Raw genomic sequence first — 23,412 nt, forward strand, 5'->3', positions numbered from 1 at the left:
AGTTTTCAAATGGCAATACATTGAAAGCATAATGTGAACTGAACTCTATGTCTTGGTTCAGACCTTTTAGCTTTGGCACGCAATAAAGACGAGGCCATTCACAGGGACACCATTTTTTTTTTTTTTTACTTTTTTAACTTAAGTTGTGCAGTGTGGCCAATTGTAAAGTCAAGTATTGCTTAACAGAATCCCTAAAATGTTTACTGGCTAATTATCATTTAAGTCAAATTAAATAAAAACCACAGACACATTCCATTAAAGTTTATAAATATTTAATCACCATAGTTTTAGCATGACAAACAAATGAAAAAAAAACACCCCTTAAAATCGAATATACATACAGACCTAGTTTATTTCACACACTAGGTAAACTAATTTTATATGTCATTCCACAGTGCACAATGGAAAAGCTCAGCTTTTGTGATCTCAAGTAAAGTATACCGACAAAAGTTAAAGAGCATGTAAGACCTCAAGAATATGCATTTGTGTTGCTATTTTCTGTAATTATGACTTGAGTGGCTTATTGTAATCATTAGTTACCTGTAAACTGCTTGTATAGGCCTTGCTTCTCAACATAACATGCTGATGGGTACCGACCTATATTTAAATGCCCTTGTGACTGCTGCCTTTGTTCAATAGTGTTTATATCAATTTGTAGTCTTGTATGCATTTTGATCTTGAAGTCATGAAATAGATACAATATTATTATTTTTTTAAATGTAAACTTACAGAACTTTTTTTTATTTATTTTATTTTCAGCATTAGACTACGTATTTGCAAAGTTAGGATTATGTGTTTTAGTGGGTTCCTGTTTCAGAATGTGTAATCACTTGCATATCTAGCATGGATTGTTCATATAGATAATAATGAACCTATCCTCTGCTTCTATATAAGATTAGATTTGTCTCCAGTCAATCACAGACAGCCTTTTTGTAAAAATGGCACACCTATTTCATAAAAAATATCTTCAGTATACAGATAAAACTAATGCATTTCTATATTTATATTGGTAATTGTTCATGTTTGCCTACATATAAAACACCAATCCATATGACACCAATAAATCAAAAACAGACCTGCCGTTACTTCAGCTATAGCCTATCTAGTGCATTTTGTTCCAGATGTTGTTTATGGTTGTGGAGATCCAAAAAAAATGGTTTATATTGTAAAAGGAAACATGAAATCAAATCCACTGGATCACTAATGCAACTGTGTATGGAATACTAGAGAGACTCTCCAGAGAATATTTCAGATGACAAAGTTTAGGAAGAAGAGACTTCTTGGGGGTCAAGAGGCAGCTCATAGGTATATGTGTCATCTCCTTGCTGGTGGTAGGGAGGGACCAGAGGAGCCTCAATAATGAGAAGACCTTCTGGAGAAAGTGAGGCAAATACTGTCAGGGGATCCACTTCTGGAGGCAACCTGGAAGGAAGTTACAGAATATGCAATTTAGTAGTAGTAGTCACAAAGCAAAAATACAAACATTGTATAGCATTGAAAGGAATATTTACTGCAGTGTTTTAGTTGCCTATATACCACAGTGTTGAAGTAAATTTGGCATGTAATAATAATTTTTCAAACCAACAACATGTAACCAATGACTTAAAAACCTGTAAATTAGCAGTGAACATACAGTATTTATGTGATGAAATAGGGAAAGATCTGTAGAGGCTTATCATATTATTTCAGTGATAGTATATTTTGTAACTGTTTGCATAAAGCACACCTGTTGGTACCTTAAGATATTTTACAGACTTTGTTATAGACTGAGTAGTGTCTGTACATACTGTTAGTATAGAGTGCTCCTCTAAAGACCTCTCCTAGAATCCCAAGTTACGAACCTAGAATCAGAATCCCAGGCTGCTCTAATTTAGTTTGCCTCTTCTCAGAGATCATAATCATTAAACCAAACCGCACTTGCATTCTGCATGTTCTGAAAATCACAGTAATGGGCCAATGGAATCATGACAAAGGTAGGAAAGGTGTAGCCAACACCCCACACTTCATAATATAAATACAGCTACATGTGTGGTGACTACTTTGCAATGCTCAAGTCTGAGGGTACCCGCAGGTAGAGGCTACGCTTGTTCTTCATTTCTTGATGATCTTTGCTATTCCCTATAGCTGTGTCTTCATACTAGCCTATAGTAGAAGTAAGAAGAAAGGTGTCTACAACGCCCCACCCTTCATAATATAAATAAAGCTACTTGTGTGGTGACTACTTTGCAATGCTCAAGTCTGAGGGTACCCGCAGGTAGAGGCTACGCTTGTTCTTTATTTCTTGATGATCTTTGCTATTCCCTATAGCTGTGTCTTCATACTAGCCTATAGTAGAAGTAAGTGCAACAGGTACACCTGTGATTTAGTATACCAGAACATCATTCCAACTGACTAAACTTGACTTATACTTAATAGGAAGAATAACAATATGCACCATTCCAAATTACCTTCAAACTGAAAAAAGCGTGGAAAATCTTACTTTTCCTTTGCAATAAATTGTCTCAACTAGAGGTGCACTATGAACATTTTCCAGGTTTTAAAATAAGAGCTTTGTGTAATATATTCATAGCATTGTATACAAATCCATAAATTGTATTAAAAAAAAAATTATCAAAAAATTGTTTTCACGTGGTAAGATATTTTTAGACTTTCCACACAGAAATTTTCTAGTGTAGTTAAAGGGGTATTATGAATTTGATATTGCATTTTGATATTTTATATTATCATTTATTACTAAAGACTGCCACAGAGAGACAGATTTTTAATTTGGCAAATCGAATGCAATGCCTCAACATTTTCTTGTTGATATAAGCAGGAAGAAGTAATTCAATTTACTATGGAGTAAATGAAATACTTCCTAAAGTAAGTCTATGCTCCATTAAGTTTTGAAATAATTGTTCTACCTGAGAGCAAACTCCACAATATGCACATTATTACTTTCATTACCCAGGAAAGGCTCATCTGTTCTCCTGTCCAATTTAGCTTTACTTTGTTACTGGGGCTTGATTGAGGCAGAACATTTAACTTTAAAGATTTTAAATTGGGTAAACTTGACTTGAGATGTCCCTGTGTGCAGTAAGTCCTTTTTGTCACTGGATGCCACATGGGTTGAATGACAACTACGGTCATACAACTGACTTCCTCTGAACCAAGGGCCTCAGGGAGGGAAAAGTGGCTAACGACACACTATACTGTATATATATATATATATATATATATATATATATATATATATATTCTTCCAGAAGCGCATTTGTGAGGTCAGACACTGATGTTAGAGAAAAGGCCTGGCTCGCAGTCTCAGCTCTAATTCATTACAAAGGTGTTCTATCGAGATGAGGTCAGGGCTCTGTACAAGCTAGTCAGGTTCCTCCACCCAAAACTTGTTCATCAATGTCTTTATGGACCTTGCTTTGTGCACTGGTGCACAGTCATGTTGGAACAGGAAGGGGCCATCCCCAAACTGTTCCCACAAAGTTGGGAGCATGAAATTGTCCAAAATGTCTTGGCATGCTGAGGCCTTAAGAATTCCCTTCACTGGAACTAAGGGGCCAAGCCCAACCCCTGAGAAACAACCCCACACCATAATACCTGCTCCACCAAATGATTTGGACCAGTGCACAAAGCAAGGTCCATAAAGACATTGATGATCGAGTTTGGGGTGGAGGAACTTGACTGTCCTGCACAGAGTCCTGACTTCAACCCGATGCAACACCTTTGGGATGAATTAGAGCGCATACTGCGAGCGGTGCCTTCTCGTCTCCTCTAACCTCACAAATGCACTTCTGGAAGAATGGTCAAACATTCCCATCGACACACTCCTTAACCTTGTTTGCGTGTAAAGGCAGGTGTCCCAATACTTATGGTAATATAGTGTATATATAAGTAACTACAGCAATAATGTGTCTTGCCACATTATTATGTCTCTCTTACTAGTCACATAGACTCAAATGGAGTTTCTTTTGCAATTTTGCATGATAATATTTATTTTCACTCAGGGGTACAATTTCCATTTAAATATATGAATCATGATCCTGTCTCTATTGTAAAAACTTCAGTGAAACCTATCATCTACTCCTTGTTCTTTGTCTGCTGACTGCCAGTTTCATACAAGTGTAATTGTCTGATGAATCCATATTATAAAGTTTTATGGCATATGCTTGGCATAGATTGTTACTGACAGTAAAGAGGCAGATTATGGAGACTTTAGTGTAAATGGGCATTGAAATGCAGAACATTTATGCGGTTTACCTGAGATATTCAGAGTATAGGAATGGCAAAAATGAATTCCTTTTCCAATTATTTTCAGATTGTTTAGGGCAGAATAAAAAAAAGAATGGCCATACACCCGCAAATCCAGCTATTTCACCGCTGGCAGACAAATCTTGCTGATAGTCTGCCACGTGTAGAGATTGCAAACGAACCCTCACCCAGCCACAATGTAGGAAATCTGCCACTTTCCTATTTTTACAATACAGAATAGAACAGACTATTTCACTAGCACAAACATGTTTTCATTAAATGCCAAAAGTACATCATATCCTTTTCAAAGCAGATAAATATTTGAAGTTCGTACTCTCGTATGAATACAATAAAGTTTATATATGGTTTAATTCTCATAAAACAGTAGAATGGAAGAGCTGAAGTTTTCTTTTTAATGTAAAAAAAAAAATGTGATAAAGGGTTACATGTTAAAGCCCAGCTTGGGGCTCTGGATCTATTTCCCTTTGCCCCCCCCCCCCATATGAGCACTAGTGAAGTATTTAAAGCGGAGTTCCGGGCACAAAAACAATTTTTTTTTTTTATGCCCCTCCGCTAGGTAGACCTGACCTGAAAAGGAATTGGATAGTTATTTTTTTTTTTTTGTTTACTCACCTTTTTATTGAAGATCGTAAATACTCACCTCTGACTGCTTCCTCCCTCGGAGCCGCGGCTCACCCCGTCACTTCCTGCGCTGCGATGATTCCTGGGAGCTAAACGTCATCGCTCCCAGGAATCAATGCGCCGCACCGGCCCCGCTCGTCACTTCCGGGCGACGCCGCATTCCCCTGCTGAACAGCTTCTGGGCATGCCCATTCTGGGAGAAGAAGACGCGGAAGAAGATGCAGAAGAGGACCGCGCCGGCTTCAGCTGCCCACAAGAGAGATGGAAACGCTGTGGAAGAAATTTTCTAAGTAAGTATTTCTTCTAAAAGGTAAGTGCGAACCGGGACAGATCAGAGGCTAGCCATTGTGGAATGTGCTAGCCCTGACTGTCCCGGGGGTATGTTCATCAAAAAATGACATCTGTGCCCGGAACTCCGCTTTAATACAAATCACAATACTTACCTTTTCTCCAGGAGTCTTCAGTTGGATCCAGTGATGCCATGGATCCTTTTTACTGGTGGATCCTAAATGCTGCAGAGCATGGGGCCACAAAATTACATGGTGCCGCAATCTACAGCATTTACCTTTCAAAACATGGCAGGGAGAGCAGCCTTGGCATCCTTGGCTCACATGAAATGGGTTAAATATTGCTGAATATCATTTAATCCAGAAAAAAAGATCACTGGATTGGTGACTAGGTAGGTCTGAAACAACCACAGTTAGGAGACAAGGACAGAGCCTTGTCAAACTAGGCTAAAGCCCCGTACACACGCAACGATTATCGGCCAATCGATCGTTCGTCTTTTGTCCAGAGTGGTGTTTTGTTGGTTGGAATGTGCCTAGACTGCACACGAATTTTCCCGCAGGACAGAATTCTACTTCAGAAGTGATGTCATGTGTTGGTTTGCTTTCTTTGTGTTCTTTCTTCTCTGAGCATGCCCAGACTTGCTCATCAGATTTTTCCCTGTCGAAATCTGTACTGACTGCACGAAAATCGGCCGTGTTTTGACGGCGGACAAAAATTTTATAGCCTGCACACCAGATTTTTTTCGGCCGAAAAGTCGGAGTTGGTTGTCGGAAGCATCATACTAACAAGCCAAAAATCGGCAGATCGGTCGTTGGATGAAAATTCCCTGCCGATTTTCGATGCGTGTGTACGGGGCTTTACACCAGGAGGGAGTTCGTCTCACTAAAAGTACCAGAACCTTAATGGCAGGATCACCAGATATTGGTATTATACATGTAAGCAATTTAAATTTTGTGTTAGAGTAGGAAAGGTATGGATCCCATGTCAGGTTTTTATTGCTGTCTGCATCCCTACTGGGGAGGTTCACCCATATATTTGTCCTGGTACCCATTTTACCTGAGAAAGAAAGTGATGAAATTCAGAGTTTCAGAGTTGCTGTCAAAGCAAGGAGTGAGCAAAGATCCTTTAACTGTGACACTTATTTTTATGAGAACTCTCTAAGATGGGACCTTCATTCACTTTAGAGAGACTTCTTTTCATTTCCTTGTGACCATTTCCAACTTTATCCGAAACAAAAAGAAGTTTTGCCTTTACTATAGAATTTAGAGTTCTATATCTGATAGCAGTATGAAATCACCAAATGCAAACGCAATGCAGGACCTCATCCACACAGAGTTTTGATGCCAGCTGTGGCTGGATTCACCGGTGAATCTGAATAGTTGCAGCTGCTCAGCCTGTAAAAAGCAATGGCAGGCTGACACAGGCCACAGCTGTCCGCACATATTTGGATGTAATCGTACAGTAAGCAATTACATGTGGTTGTGAATAGATGATTGCTACTGGATGCAAATATTACATATGTATGTCTAGAGTAAAATAGTGCAGTATATACTGGATAATTAACCATCTCTAAAAAAAAATTTATTTTGGATGTTATGGGAAACCGAAGATATGCATGTAAATGGGAACAGCTTAAAAGGGTAGTATGTTATTTTCTTTTTTCAGAATAATACTTACCTAGGCGGATGCAGCATCAGTTCAATGCCACATCTCTCCCCGGCCAGCTGTAGGACTGAAAACGAAGCAATCCAAGACTGTCGATTGCTCAGTTCTCAGAGCTCTATTAGCAGAGAGCTAGTGACTGTCAGTCACCGCTGTCTGCTCTTACCCCAACCCCCACCCCCCACCTTCTCGCTCACTGGAGCCCTGGGCAGTGGAGGGGGGCAAGAGTGGCCAGCTCAGGCTCTCAGCGACTCATTGAGCTGGGTGCCAATCCAGGCATGTGGGTGGATCACGACTTCATTGTCGCGATCTTGCCCGAGCTTGGTCCAGCTCTGTGACATCAGCTGACAGCGGGTTTCAGCCTGCTGTCTACTGAAAACAGGTCACAAGAGTGCAGAACGAACTGCACTCCTGTGATACACAGGAGAAGTACAGCCAAATGAGCTTTGGCTGTGTTTCTCCTTTAAAAGCCAACTCCAGCCTACACCCTATCCCCCTATCCTTTACTATTATGGTTTTTTTTTTTACTTACCTGTTTCTGATGTCTTCAAGACCATATAAACATTTTGCAGATTAATGCAGGAATGGACATTTGCATGCAGAGAGGTGCATGAACGATGTCTTGACAGAGCACTCACATGCAGAGAAAGGGCAGAGAACCCAGCATGCACCAAGTTCCCACCATTTTGCAGCATAGCTAACTCAATGGCATCTTGCATATGCATTGAGCAAATTTGCTTGCCATCATGTACACATTTAATTACAAATCCCACTGGGGTGACGCTACTTTGCCGGGTGACCTCACAGGTCACGGCGCGCTGCTAGCACCGGGACCTCGGAGCGGCCGGCACGGACTTCATAACATTGAAGTCTATGCAGGTCGCTCCGGGTCGCCCCAAAGAAGCTCCGGACCCTTTTTCTAAGTCGGAGCGACTTGTGTCGCTCCTATTAGAACGGGTCCGCAGCTTCTCTATGGAAGGCGACCTGTCAGGTGGACAGGTCGCCCCAGTGTGAACGGGGGCTAAAACAATTTTAAAACATAAACACACATGGATAAATTAAAACTTTTTATCTCCAAAGTAAAGGCAGATTAGAAAGCTGCATCCAGAGACACAGCTCACCAGATCATGTAAATGAGTGAATTATTACTTCTCTCCCAGTCTAGCAGTCAGATCTGACAGATTGAAACAACTATTCACTGTTTGCCTGAGTTTTTTTGTCTCAGTTGTCATGGAGGTAGACTAAAGGCCCGTACACACGATAAGAAAATCTGAAGGGAAATTTGTCCGACGACCGATCTGCCTATTTTCGGATTGTTAGTATGGTGCTTTCGACAGCCGACTCCGACTTTTCGGCTGAAAAAATCCTGATGTGCAGGCTATAAAATTTTTATCGTCCATCAACACAACGTCTGATTTTCGTTTCATTAGTACAGTTTTCGACAAAAAAAAATTTTAAGAGCAAGACTAGGCATGCTCAGAGACGAAAGAACACATACAAAGCAATCCAACACATGACATCACTTCTGAAGTAGAATTCTGTCACACGGGAAAATTCGTATAAAAAAAACCTCTTCACTTTCCACATCAGACCAGCATGCCACAAAAAACGGACGGCAGATCGTTCAATAATCTGATCGTGTATACGGGGCTTAAGAATGATCATAAATAGACAAGAAGGTTTTTTGCCTGTCCATAAGCCAATTGTTAAAATGCCAGGAGCTACCATGATTCTCACCTGATGATGTCAGTGGTGTACACACACTATTTCATTCCACTACATAGAAGTTTCTAGTTTTACTCAAAAGCTTGCACTACTTATTTTGTAGTTAGCCAATAAATGGTATTAACCTAAATATCATTTTTTTTCTACATTTGTCAATGGCTAACATAATACATCACTCTGTTGTTTCTCCTAACATTTGTAAATGGTCAGGTCAACTAGCAGGGATCCAGAAGAAAAGAATATTAGGACTGTGCAGTAGGGTACTTCTTTAAAATAGCCTGAGCATTAAATTAGTGAATGCTTATACCACTTATTATCCTCCTCTACTAGCTTTATAGGCTTGAGAATTGTCAGTTCTGCCCAGTGGGTTGCAGTGACTCCACCCTATTATTAAACCTTTAAAAACTTGGTCATAGTATTTTACAATGTATGTTACAAAAGCGAGTACACCCCACACATTTTTGTAAATATTTTATTATATCCTTTCATGTGACAACACAGAAGAAATGACAATTTGCTACAATGTAAAGTGTGCAGCTTGTATAACAGTGTAAATTTGCTGTCCCCTCAAAATAACTCAACACACAGCCATTAATGTCTAAACTGCTGGCAGCAAAAGTAAGTACACTTCTAAGTGCTCAAAGTGTCAATATTTTGTGTGGCCACCATTACTTTCCAGCACTGCCTTAACCCTCTTGGGCATTGAGTTCACCAGAGCTTCACAGGTTGGCACTGGAGTCCACTTCCACTCCTCCATGACAACATCACAGAGCTGGTGGATGTTAGAGAACTTGCGCTCCTCCACCTTTTGTTCGAGGATGCCCCACAGATGCTCAATAGTGTTTAGGTCTGGAGACATGCTTGCCCAGTCCATTACCTTTACCCTCAACTTATTTAGCAAGGCAGTGCTCATCTTGCAGGTGTGTTTGGGGTCGTTATCATGTTGGAATAAGGCCCTGTAGCCCAGTCTCCCAAGAGAGGGGATCATGCTCTGCTTCAGTATGTCACAGTACATGTGGGCATTCATGATTCCCTCAATGAGCTATAGCTCCCCAGTGTGGGAGACCACTCTTGCAGCCCCAGACTATGACACTCCCACCACCATATTTAACTGTAGGCAAGACACGCTTGTCTTTGTACCCCTCACCTGGTTGCCACCACACACGTTTGACACCATCTAAACCAAATAAGTTTATCTTGGTCTCATTAGACCACAGGGCATAGTTCCAGTAATCCATGTCCTTAGTCTGCTTGTCTTCAGCAAACAGTTTTTCGGCTTTCTTGTGCATCATCTTTAGAAGAGGCTTCCTTCTGGGACAACAGCCATGCAGACTAATTTGATGTAGTGTGCGGTGTATGGTCTGAGCACTGACAGGCTGACTCCCCAACTCTTCAACCTCTGCAGCAATGCTGGCAGCACTCATTCGTCTATTTCCTGAAGACAACCTCTGGATATGACGCCGAGCATGTGCATTCAACTTCTTTAGTAAACCATGGCGATGCCTATTCTGAGTGGAACCTGTCCTGGTAAACCACTGTATGGTCTTTGCCACCGTGCTGCAGCTCAGTTTCAGGCTCTTGGCAATCTTCCTATAGCCTAGGCCATCTTTATGTAGAGCAACAATTCTTTTTTTCTGATCCTCAGAGAGTTCTTTGCCATGAGGTGCCATGTGGAACTTCCAGTGACCAGTATGAGAGAGTGAGAGCAATAACACCAAATTTAACACACCTGCTCCCCATTAACACCTGAGCCCTTGTCACATGACACAGAGGAGGGAAAATGGCTAATTGGGCCCAATTTGGACATTTTCACTTAGGAGCGTACTCACTTTTGTTGCCAGCGGTTTAGACATGTGTGTTCAGTTATTTTGAGGAGACAGCAAATTTACACTGTTATACAAGGTGTACACTCACTACTTTACATTGCAGCATAGTGTAATTTCTTCAGTCTTGTCACAAGAAAAGATGTAATAAAATATTTACAAAAATGTGAGCGGTGTACTCACTTTTGTGAGATACTGTATGTCTAATGTTTGCAAAATATGTTAATACATACGGTAAAGAAAATGTGTATGTGCAATTATCTATAAAAGGGTGCCTCGTAGCTACTTACAATTGCAGTATCCTAGATAGCATTGATATTTCTATATTATTTCATAAAATGGCTTGTACTGATAAATACAGGATGTAGAATATAGATCACTTTTCTTATGGACATACTGTACACTGTAAAGTAGATGTGTGGTGGGTGATCCCATATTGTGCATCTGTTCACTTTTAGCAGCAATAACCAAGAGCAAGAGAACTCAATTTTGACCCTACATTGACTTTCAGATGTAGATAAAAGAGGTCACGTGGCTTGCTAATATATTACCATAACTTTAAAGACTTGTACCTATAGGTAAGCCTATGATAAGGCTTACCTATAGGTACTGTAAATATCTCCTAAACATGTACCGTTTAGGAGATATTTACCTTACATGCAGCCAGTGACGTCACTGGCGCATGCACTCTGAAGGAACGGCCGCTCGTGCCGTTCCTTCAGAGTCCCGTGCCGTGACTGTCGGCTCTCGCGCGCGTGCGCGGGAGTGACGTCACCACGGCTCCGGCCAATCAGATGGCCGGATGCCGCGATCCCGGAAGACGGGCGACTGGACATGTCGCCAGTCATAGAGGTGAGTGAGTGGCACGGCGGGGGCTCATTCTAAGGTAAGTATTGCATAATGAGCTAGTATGCGATGCATACTAGCTCATTATGTCTTTCTCTTGCAAGGTGAAAAAAGGAAAAAAAAAAATTTGAGTTTACAACCTCTTTAAGTGTCTATACAAAAAAAAAAGATACTGTATATATTAATACATCATATTGACTGGTTTGTAAGCAGACTAATGAAACATGTTTCCTGTTGGCTTGTACCTTATACACTGCTCTTTCTGGTTAACTATTATTTCCCTACACAAGCTATCTCTATGTATCCGGAAGTTCCAGAAAATTCACCATTGTACAGTGCTCAATTGAAGCCAACAACCAGTTGCAAATTCTTGAGAAAAGATTAATGATGGTGAAGAGAGTTCAGTGATAACATCTATCAAGGTTAACAAAGACTTCCAAGTCTTATGGATAGATGGACTTCATCACAGTAATTCACCTTTGCATGACATGAAAAATTGGGATAATTTAGAAATAGAACTTTTAAATCCATGAAAGGAAGCCATATAAAAGTTTCCTTTGATCACAAGAGCCAGCGGAAAAACTCTTATATGCATAAACTTTTGAACAATGTCTGCAGTAGGTCTATGCTGGCACACAGCTGATATGAAAAGAATTCAGCTAAACCAAAGCTTGGCTCATCTGCATGAGCTCAAGGTCCTTTAGAGGAGGGAAACAATTATTGTTATAAACATGTCGTCTAAAGCTATTTTGCTGCTGTGTGCATGATATAGAGAGCTTTTTTCCTCCCCCTTTTCAGTAGCCGTCAAACACATATCTTCCCACGTGAAATCCTACCTTTTTAATAAAGCATTCAACTCATTTGAAGTAATGACTACAAACCTATTATTCTAATGCCTATACTGCAAATCACTGGATTTGTGCTTTACAGACACAAGCAAGAGTCACATAGCCAGTAGTGATTCAGCTGCTCTTCAGCATAAAACAGGATATTCTAACATTTACTAGATTAATGGATGTTTGCATTCCCTTTCAGACTAAGAGACATATTATATACAGCCACAGATTTGTCCTGCATTTTGCACCCTTAAACCTTAGTGACTAATAAAGTCCCCCAGGTAGCTTGGTGGGATAACATCGCAATCTCGGAGTCTGATCCTTGGTGTATGATGCGGCAGAATTTAGGTTGGGCACCAATCTTTTTCAGTAATTTTAACTTTTTTTTTTGCTGAACTCAAGTTTTGGAGAGAGGTTTTGGGTTTGCAGGATACCCAACAAGAGCACAAACATAGGAAAAGTCTTCTGAAGTTGTAGTAGTAATAATAAGGACCTTTGAGATTTTTTGGTAATTACTGGTTTCCTATGAGAGCTGTCAAAGACTCCTGAGTCTGTGATCAAGGAATCCTTTTTACAATGTTTGGATGGAAGCTTCTAGCCAGCTACTTTTTGACACTTTTCAGTAAAAAGATAATTTTTCAGCCCAGCTTCATTCAAGTATTTGCTCCATCCCTAGCTTTTGGGCCTACAGCTCATGCCCCTGAAGACAACTGAAGAGATATTCAAACATACATGCTGCCCAGGTAAATCCCAGTAGTCAGAGAACACCTCTGAACAATGGCCTGAGGGATTGCTTTGGTCAGATACATATTCATAAGTGATTGTACAGAACCAAAAATTTACCAAGTTTCCAAAAATGACCATACAGAGGTAAACTCAGAATATGAAATGTTTGCTTTGGTGTTGCCCCTCTTGCTCTGCTGTCCCATACAGAGGGAAACAAAAGTAAACTCAGAATATAAATTTTTGCTTTGGTGCTGCCCATCTAGCTCTGCTGTCCCAAACACAGGTCTACCAGTGCCTTTTGGTTAACACTGTCCTGCCCACAGGCATACATCAGGCTCCGTTCACTAAGCTATAACACATATTTGGCTATAACAATTACAATAATGCTTATTTTCACAACTGATATAAAAAAGGATAAGGGTCACCACAGTTTATCTACTACTGTTTAAGTACAACTAAAAGCTCCCATCTGAGAGTCTAAACAAGTGCCAACGCCGAATATTATGTGATACACAACCCTCACGTAAATAGAAAACTTTCTTTAACTCCTGACTAATCCAAATCCTCCTTCAATTGTGTCCCACATTCTTCGCTTCCCAGACACTGCAGCTTACAGTGGGAAGATTTCAGCAGCAGAGTCAAACCAGAAAGCAGGGCTTGGTGTGGCAAGGTGCTGACTGACACGCTAAAGTCCCGTAATGCTGGCCATACACCTGCGGAAAAATCATTCGAAAATATGTCATTTGGTCCGATTGTCCGTTTGTCGTCCAGTTTATGGGCAGAAATAGAAAATTGTTTTCAACTTTTCAGAGCCGAAAAATCGAAGGAACAGTTTTGAAAATCTCCTGGCCAAACGATAAATTGAAAGGTAATGTGTTTCTCGGCCGACCTGTTTGCACTAGGTATATGTGACAAACTGAACGAAAAATTGATTAATTTATGTCCATTAAACTATGTATCTTTCGAAATTCGGTCATTACATGATGGCACAATCGTCTGCTCTCACGGCCGATTTTTCGTTTTTTCGAAAATTAGTTTGTCCGATATTTCGGCTAGTGTATGGCCAGAATAAGTCAGCAGTGACAATGCTGATAGCCTTGCCCCCTGAAATGTTTTTCTCACTGTTGTGCAATCAGACATAGCCCACATGAGAGTGGCAACTCTTCTCTGTGGAGGGTTACAGCATCATTGCCACACCATCACAGGAAGCCGCATTAGATGTACCTCACCTGCAAGTTGAACAGCGAATTGTGGGACTTTGCAGGGGGACTTAAGAAAAATAATACTTAATGATTGCCTTTTTTATCTCAACCCATGCACCAAAAGCCAATAGGAGAGCCAAAGATCTCCCATTAGGGTTTGAATAAATAATAGGAATCAAGTGTGTATTGGGTATATTTAAACTTCGAGCATGTGCCTAAATGTTTCAAAAATAGTATCATCTTTCTGTTGAACACTTAGTACTTCACTGGAAAACACTTTTCTGGCTTCCCCTGAGAGAGGGCTCAAGGTCTATTTCCTTCTCAATAAAGCCAGCCATTGTTTAAAGTATTGGACCCAGGTTCGGTCACTAGGGTCACTATTACGCACAAATTCCTCAAAAATAATACTAAACAATTGCCTTCTATATCTCAATAGCTCCCTTTAGCTGGCAAGCAATTACACTAACAACTAGAAAACGGGAGTGCACACGCACCAAAAGCCAATGGGAGAGCCAAAGACCTCACATTAGGATTTGAATAAATAATAGGAATCGGGTATACACACAATACACACTTGACTCCTATTATTATTCAAACCTCAATGTGAGGTCTTCGGCTCTCCAACTTGCTTTTGGTGCGTGGGTATGCGCACCCCCGTTTTCTAGTTTGTAGGGACTTAAAAAAAACAGTAAGTGTGGAGACACCTTTAATTAAATGCCGCAGCACATACTTTTGTTGATAAGAGGCCAAAGTTCTACTTTAAAAGCTTAAGTAAGAACCTTCTTCGACTCCATCTAAATTATAATAACCAATTGCTGTACTCTAACAACTGGTTGTGTTTCATAAGACCTAGCCACCAAAACGATATGCTAGTTTAGATCCAGTGTTGTAGCCCTCTGCCTCCAGTTCAGTGTGTGAGTATTAAACAGACCTGGTCTTCCCAGCACTTTGATTTATACATGTCTCTGTGTACAACAGATGCACCCTATAGTGTGTCAATGCAGTTCTAAGGTATTTAAATCACTTTTATCTTCCTCTTTTATGGCTGCTCTTGTGAATGATGTCCTATTTACTGTTGTTTTTTTTTTAACTTTATTTTTATTTGCATATAAAATTTAGGTTTACAACAGTGTTTTCCAAATTAAGGTTCACACTTCACATGTAGAAAGAAAATACCGTAATTCATATACCAGATCTCATAAATATAAATATTTTCCCTTTCCTCCCTCCCCCCCTTCCCAAAATTCCTCCCCTTCTTGCCAACAACTTCCGTTCTACAGTGCCTCCCCATGGTAGATATACTTAACTATTTATTTCAACATATTTAGTTGATTTTTTAAATTCTTTCCATTTTCCCCATTTTCTTTTCATGTTTATTGGAATTTCCTCTTGTGTGTTACATATATATTCCATATCAAGGTTGTTATTTATCTTTTTACACCATTCCTTTATTTTCGGGCTCTCCTTTTCTCTCCACTTTTTTGGTATGGTTCCCTTTGCTATATTCAGCAAAGTTGGGACAAGAGTCATATTATATTTTTTTAAAGGTGTTATTGTTTTATGAAATAGGCAGACCCATGGATCGTTTGGTATTTTTATTCCAGTGATTTCTTCAATCAATTGTCTAACTTCTAGCCAGAAATCTTTTATCTTGGGGCAATCCCAAAATAGATGGTACATTGTGCCTATGTTGCCACAATCCCGCCAGCATTTGTCTATCTTGTTTGGTTGGTATTTATTTATTACTTCTGGAGTGATATACCACCTAAGCAGACATTTATAATTTAATTCTGTTGTGCTTACGTCTGTGGCTGTGGATCCAACCCTCCTTAGTACAGTCCCAAGTTCCTGTCCTTGCAAGTGTGTCCCAATTTCTTTTTCCCATTTTACTATATATGGAGGTTTTTCCAAACTGTGCCATTCTGTCAGCATTTTATAAATCTGAGAAACTCCATGCCTTTGCGTGGAAGAATAACTCAGTTTCTCGATGTTGTTAAGATTTTTATCCGACCTAATCGGCTGTGGTAATGAGCTGACAAAATGTCTCAGCTGGAGGTATCTCCAATCATCTATTTTTATATTTTTATTTTCTTGTTTTAATTTCTGAAGTGTTTTTATGTGACCTTTGTGTAGGATGTCTTTTAATTGAGTGTTCCCTATCCAATTTCCACCCTTTTCTTCTTTCCCTGGTGGAAAGTATTTAGTGCCATTTAATGCTATCATTGGTGAGTTGTATTCCCATTTCAATTGTTTGTTGATCCCATCCCATATTTTATAAACTACCTTTGTCAGTTCGTGTGCTCCCTGTATTTCCCTATATTTTGGTGGTATCCATATTGTTTTGTGTAAGTGATTATTATTTTGTGCACATTCTATCTCTACCCATCTTTTTTCCCCCTTTTCTATTTTTGTCCATTCCACCATTCGTGTAATAATTACCGCCTTATAATACCTTTCTATATCTGGAGTTGCTAATCCTCCTTGTGTTTTACTTCTTGTAAGGATCTTGTACTGTATTCTGGGTTTTTTCCACTGCCATATATATTTTGTCAATAAAGTTCTTATAACCCTAAAGAAAGTTGCGGGGATGTTTATTGGCAACAAGGAGAAGGTGTATAAGATTTTTGGCAAGATAAACATCTTAACAACATTATTTCTTCCGATCCATGAGATTTGACCATTTGATTTCTTTCTTATATCAGCTTTTATTTCGTTCAATAACGGTATATAATTAGCTTGGTATAATTTTCCAGTTTGTGGTGTTAAATATATCCCTAAGTATTTTAATTTTTCTTTTGTCCACGTATATGGGAAGTATGTTTTTATTGTTTGTTCTTCCTGGGTATTTAATCTTATATTCAAAATCTCTGATTTTATTGGGTTTATTTTAAAGTTTGACAACTTTCCATACTCTTTTAACTCCTTTTGAATATTTGGAAGAGTAATCCTTGGATTTGTAACGATGAATAGTAAATCGTCCGCGTAGGCTGCGATTTTGTGTTCGTCTTGGTTTACCGTTACTCCTTTTATGTCTTTATTTTGTCTAATTTTTGCCAGTAATGGTTCCAGGGTTAATACGAACAATAGGGGTGATAAGGGACACCCCTGTCTCGTCCCGTTACTCATTCCAAATTTCTCTGATAGGCTTCCATTTATTTTAATTTTTGCCGTAGGGTTATTGTATAATGCCTCTATCCATTGCCTCATTCTTGTCCCAATCCCTAAATTTTTTATGGTTTCTTTCATGAAGTCCCAATCCACCCTATCAAAAGCCTTTTCGGCGTCAATTGATAACAGGATGGAGGGGACCTCATATTTTTTTGTTTTTTGTAACAGAAGTAGGGTACGAATCACATTATCCTTTCCTTCTCTGCCTGGAACGAATCCAGTTTGATCCGGATGGATCCACATTTTTAGTAACTCTTTTAGTCTTGTTGCCAAGATTTTCGCAAATAATTTTGTGTCTGCGTTTAACAACGCAATTGGCCTATAACTAGAACATAGGGTTTGATCTTTCCCTTCTTTCGGTATTACCGTAATGTATGCCATTAGAGATTCTTCTCTTAGGTCTTCCTTCCCTATTTTATTCAGATATTTTTGCATTATTGGAATTAATATTTCTTTGAATCTTTTATAGTACTTTATTGTGAATCCATCCGGACCCGGACTCCTTCCATTTTGAGTAGTTTTTAATGCTTCTCTTATTTCATTTTCCGTAATTGGAGCTTCAAGAGGTTCCAATTTATCTTCTGGGATTTTAGGCAGTTCTGCTTCCTTAATATATTTTTGGATATTTATTATTTTTTCCTGTCTTATTTTCGAGGTTTCTTCCTTTCGGACATTGTATAAAGTGCTATAAAAGGCATGAAAGGCTTTAGCTATTCCTGTGGTTGAGTTGATTATTTCGTTTTTACTGTTTTTGATTTTTTCTATGTAATTTTTTGATTTTTTCCTCATCAGTAATCTCGCTAGGGCTCTTCCTGGTTTATTTCCAAATTTGTGTCTGTATCTAGCAATCTTATTGAAATGGTTTCTAGATTCCTCTTCCAATAGATCTTTTAATGCATCTCTTTTTATTATAAGGTTTTTCTCTATTTCTTTTTTAAATTCTTTTTTATGTTTTTGTTCTAGATCGTGTATTTCTTTTATAAGTGTATTAATTTGATTAGTCCTCTCTTTCTTTTTTCTTGACGCACTGGATATTAATATTCCTCGGATATAAGCTTTATGTGCTTCCCAGAGTGTAGCAGATGCTATTTCTGGTGTGTCGTTCTTTTGAAAATAAAACTCTAGTTCTTTTTCTATTTTATTTCCTATTTCTTCCTCTAAAATTAATTCTTCATTTAACCTCCATGTTCCCATACTTTTGTGGTGGATCGGTATCTTAATTGTTAAAATTAGAGGTGCGTGGTCTGACAATGTGATTGTGCCTATCTCTGTACTTTCCATAAATTCTAGTAGACGATGGTCAATAAAAAAATAGTCCAGTCTTGAGTACATCGAGTGTATTGAGGAATAATAAGTGTAATCTCTTTTTTTTGGATGTTGAATCCTCCATGCATCTACTAGTTGATTCTGATATAGTTTTTTCCTTATTTTCCTTAGTTTTTGTTCTCCCAGCATCCTTACACCCGATGTACTGTCGACACTTGGGTCCATACAGAAATTTATATCCCCTGCCATTATCACATAACCTTTTTTAAAGCTCTCTAGGTCATATAGGATTCTCCCCAGATATTCACTTGGTTTTTTGTTTGGATTGTAAATATTGGCTAATGTCAACTCCATCCCCCTTATTTGACCCTTAAGAAAAATATATCGGCCATTCGGATCTGTTTTCATTTCTTCTAGGGAGAATTCTATATTTCCTGCTATTCCTATTGCTACCCCTCTTGCACGCTCTATTGGTGAGTCCCCATAGTACCATTTAGGAAAGTGTTTGGAAAAAAGTTTTATATTCGAGTGGAGAGAAATATGCGTTTCCTGCAGAAAAGCTATATTTGCTGCTTCTCTCCTCAATTCTTCCAATATTTTATATCTTTTTATATGGGAATTTAATCCTCTTACATTATATGTTATTATTTTTAGTTGTTCATCTTTCATTTTTATCTTTTCTACTCGAGCCAGTTCCTCCTTGAACACGGATGCGCTGGATCGATTTAAATTCCGCTAACAGCATTCTACCCATGTTGTTGGGCTGACAAACTTTTAAAATTTCTTTTCCTTTTAGGCAAAGGGGAGTTTCCCTATCTCTACCCCTCCTCCCATCCCTCCCCCTCCCCACCTCCCTCCCCTCCCCCCCCCCCTCCATCCCTTTCCGTCTCATATTGATTTTCTTTTGATCCACTTTTGATCTTAGGGTATTTAGTTGTTTCTTTGGGTCATTCTCCCTGATACCCATTTTCTTTTGGGGTGGTGCTCTAATGGATTAGCACGTTCTATCTCCTTCCTCCATTGGAAGGACATTCCGGCCTTTGGGGGGGCTATCCTATTTCCTTTATATAGCTTACCTCCCTTCCCCTCCCTCCCTCTCCCTCCCTCCACCCCCCAGCCCCTCCTCCCTCCCTCAGTCCTCCCACACAGTTCATGCCAATACATGAATAAGAGAGAACCTCACAGAGTATGGCAGGGAGAGAAAAGGGGGAAGAAGAAGAAAAAAAAAAAAAAAAAAAAAAAAAAAAAAAAAAAAAAAAAAAAAGACAACCCCCTATATATGTATATTTACGTCCTACTCTGCAAAGTTCTCTCCAAACTTTCATTATTTAGGTAATATTTCCGTATTTTTTATCTTTTGTTCTTTCTGGCTAATGTCCATTGCTGTTCTTCCGTCTGTGAGTTTCTTCGTGGTTCTTCTCCTTTGTCATTTTCATACCATCCAGGCATATTTGGCTCTTGTATATCTAGTTTTTTGCAAAATTCTTGAGTTTCCTCTGGAAAAGTGAGTTTTGCTGATCGTCCATCTCTTTTCCCTATTAGGCTAGCTGGGAACCCCCAATTGTATCTGATTCCTTGTTTTTGCATCTCTTCTGTCAATGGCTTTAAAATTCTTCTCCTCCTCAGTGTTTCCGGTGCTAAGTCTGTAAATATCTGTATCTTGTCATTTTCTGTATTTCCTGTATTTATTAATGATTTATTCTTCTTTAAATTTTCCCATATTTGTGCTTTGTCTGTATAATTTTGAAACCTGATTATCACATCTCTAGGTGATTCTGCTGGGATCCCTGTCGGTTTTCTTATGCGGTGGACTCTTTCAATCAGCAATTGATCTCCTTCCCCTCTACCTAATACTGGGTTTAAGATTTTTTGAAGTTTATCTCCCAAGTTTTCTTCCTGTGATGTATCCCTTAATCCTCGGATCCTCAAATTTTTTCGTCTTGCTCTGTTCTCTTGATCCTCTAATTTATAAGCTAGATCTCTAGCTTTTTTCTTAGTCTCATTTATTTCTCTTCTCATTCCCTGTATTATTTTTGTTTGGTCTTCTTGTCTTTTCTCTAGTTCTTCTACCCGGCCCAGGGCGTGTCCCAGATCCATCTGGACATGTCCTAGGTTGGTCTGAATTTTAACCAATTCGATTTTTAGTGATTTTTCTAATTCTGCAAACATTTCTCGCATATCACCTTTTGTAGGGGCATGTTCTTTTGTTTCTCCCTGTTCTTCCTCTTCCTCTTCCTCATTTTCAGTCCTTAAGCTTATCTCAGAGTTTGCTGAGCTGATAGGTGATTTAGTTACTTCAGCTTTTTGACTTTTCTCCACTCTCTTCTTTCCTGTTCCTTGTTGTTTTTCCTGAGATGTTTTTTCTAAAGAATTTTCTTGTGTCATAAATTTCCTGATTGTGTTGGGGCTTGAGGTCACCCTTGGTGATTTTGCAATAGCTCCTCCTCTTGTAGATTTACCCCTCATTATGTTAAAGGTGGTTCCAAGATTCCTTTATAAAATCTCACAAGTCAATATGTTGGAACTCAAAATAAGTTCTATAGTATAGATGTACAGTACAGATTATGTTTGCATTATTGCCAAAGGGAGACCCAATAAGACCAAATAGTCTCTATATTGACTTCGTATTAACAGGCAGAAGTAAAGAATAGAGGTATGAGGTGCTTCCCGCCTTACAGCTCCCTACACAAGTCCTTGTACAGGCTGGGGTGAATCCCCTCCTTAAATGTTAGTAAAAGGTGAAAAGAGAAAAAAATAAAAAAAGATAAGAACAGAATAGATTAATTAGGACTCCCACTTTGTTAAGGGCTCGCTCCTTATTATCCCAGCTATTATCCCATCTATTGCTGGCTGAGCCAAACTCAAGCTGTATGGCATACAAAATTGCTTGGGTAGTGCCGGGTTTTATTTCACAGAGGTAAAAATGTTAATTATTTTTACAGATCCGAGAGCCTTATTCGCACCTGTGTTCTCCTTATGGATCTCTGTGTAGGTCCTTCATTCCATCGCCTACTGATTTAGCTATGCATGGAAATATACCGGCATATAATAGTCCCACTGCCGGAGTGCCATGTGGTATAGACGTGTGCTGATTTAAAGAGTGGAGAGACTGTTGCACCTGCTACTCCGGTAAAGACGCTTAATGTGAATATACTGTTTTTAACACATGGGGTAGCTAGGTCACTCTCAGGTGTGCTGGCTTTATATTTTTTAACATGCTGTTTTATTGTATATTATCTCTAGAGAGTCTTTGAAAGTCCTTCTAATATACAATAAGATGACATTAGAGATGATATGAAAAGAGGGTTTTCTCCTCTGTGACTCACGGTTTTAAGTATACTGTCCTCTCTTAAAATACTCTCTGATCATCTGTAAGCTTTTGCTCTCCTGTCCTCCTCAGCCTCCCAGCTCTCCGGCAGCAAGGCAGCAGCGTCTCCAAGATGGCAGTGCTGGACAAGATGGGACAGGACGAGATGGTAAGGAGACTTTCTCTCCCTTTCAGCTTCACTGTGCACTTCCCAGCGCTCACAGAAGTCAGGTGGACCGGGCAGCTCTCTTGAGAACCGCTCCCTCTGGACCTGCTTCTCTCATTAACATTTTAAACCAGTAAAGGAGAAAGGTTTTATTCCCTTTACTCACGGTTTTGCTGCTGCTGCTGCTGCGCTTCTTCTGTGGGCTGTTTTAGCAGATATGTTGGATGAGAAGCTGGGTGGCTGAATGGTGGCGCTCAAAGATGTCCCAGTGCGGCGTGTGATTCTTCCAGGCTCACGGAGGCGGCAGCGGCTTACTCCTTCACTCCCATAGGGAGCTAGGTCTGCTTCCTACTTGCTTCCTGCCCGCAGTTCTCTCCAACAACACGGCGTCCGCTTCCTGGTCCGTGTAACCCTGCGAGAGTTCATCCGGACCGCACCATCAGATCAAGGGGAGAACACCGCCGCACGCCGGGACGGACCCAGAGCTCCCATCAAGCGCCCCAGGATAAGGAGGTGAGTGAGGCCGAGCGGAGGGGGGGCGAGTGGAGGGGGGCCGGAGGTCTACACAGTGCCCGCGATTTTGCACGTCTCAGCGGACATTCGGTGCACTGGAGTCGGGTCAGAGGGTGGATCAAGGAGGGAAAAGACACACCGCTCCTTCATGTTTCAGACAGCCATCTCCCGTCAGCCTACGTGCACGCCGTCAGGCTCCTCCCCCTCATGACGGGCATCCTATTTACTGTTGTAACTAGAAATTGAAACAGATGGATTGAAATTTTTTTGCTGTTAACTATTTCATCTCTGCAGTACAGCCTTACATAGAAGCCACTAAACCATTAGGTCTACTTGCTTGCTGAATTGCGCTGTACAGATCTTGCAAATGACAAACTTTTTCAGTGTTCTATATAGCAAGAATAAAAGATATTCACATTTGCTGATCTGAACCTTAAAAAATAAGTATCGTATGTCTCCTCACTGTCCTCAGCATACCCCCCCCCCCCTTCATGGATAGTAAGGGTTAAATCATGGTCGGATCTAGTCTGTCTGATCTGGGGGTGCAGAAAAAAAAAGTCAGGGGAGCCTAATGTCAACACCGTGTATGTCATGACAGTCTGTCACATAGTGTGACTGAGATGCAGGGAACCAGTGTTCCCTGCTCACTTGGCATGCTTCTGTCACAGGAGTCACAATGGGGAAGTAACATATAACATTACTTTCAGATAGTTCAGAAGTTGTGCAGGAGAGAGAGTGTCAGAGTTCTCACCTTACATTGAAAAGCACTCATCAAAGCCTCCTGAATTACAACAGGGGTCCCATCAGAGTGCCTATTTACATCAGGTCTATCCACGTTTAGACAATCCCTGAAAACCCTTATCTTTAGAGATGCCTATCCGGCCTCTACCTAACAACTGAACTATTATTTTCTCCATCAACCCGTCCCCCATAGTTATTACCTTTTGTATCACTTGAAATTCCCTTTTAGATTGTAAGCTCTAGGGTACAGGGACCTCTG

The 23,412-nt window shown here is 39.9% G+C and overlaps 1 protein-coding gene across 1 annotated transcript in view; it reads right to left on the reverse strand.

The window, feature by feature from the left end:
- Nucleotides 1–255: 255 nt before the first annotated feature.
- HSPB8 (heat shock protein family B (small) member 8) overlaps nucleotides 256–23,412 on the reverse strand; it is a 123,652-nt gene continuing 100,495 nt past the window's right edge. Inside the window, exon 3 of the mRNA XM_082268967.1 lies at nucleotides 256–1,422. Coding sequence (XP_082125093.1) covers nucleotides 1,263–1,422 — 160 coding nt within the window. The 3' untranslated portion in view covers nucleotides 256–1,262. The remainder of the gene's footprint in view (nucleotides 1,423–23,412) is intronic.

Source organism: Pelophylax lessonae (genome assembly GCF_965119305.1).
Source record: "Pelophylax lessonae genome assembly, chromosome: 1".
In the NCBI taxonomy this organism is placed as follows: Eukaryota; Metazoa; Chordata; class Amphibia; order Anura; family Ranidae; genus Pelophylax; species Pelophylax lessonae.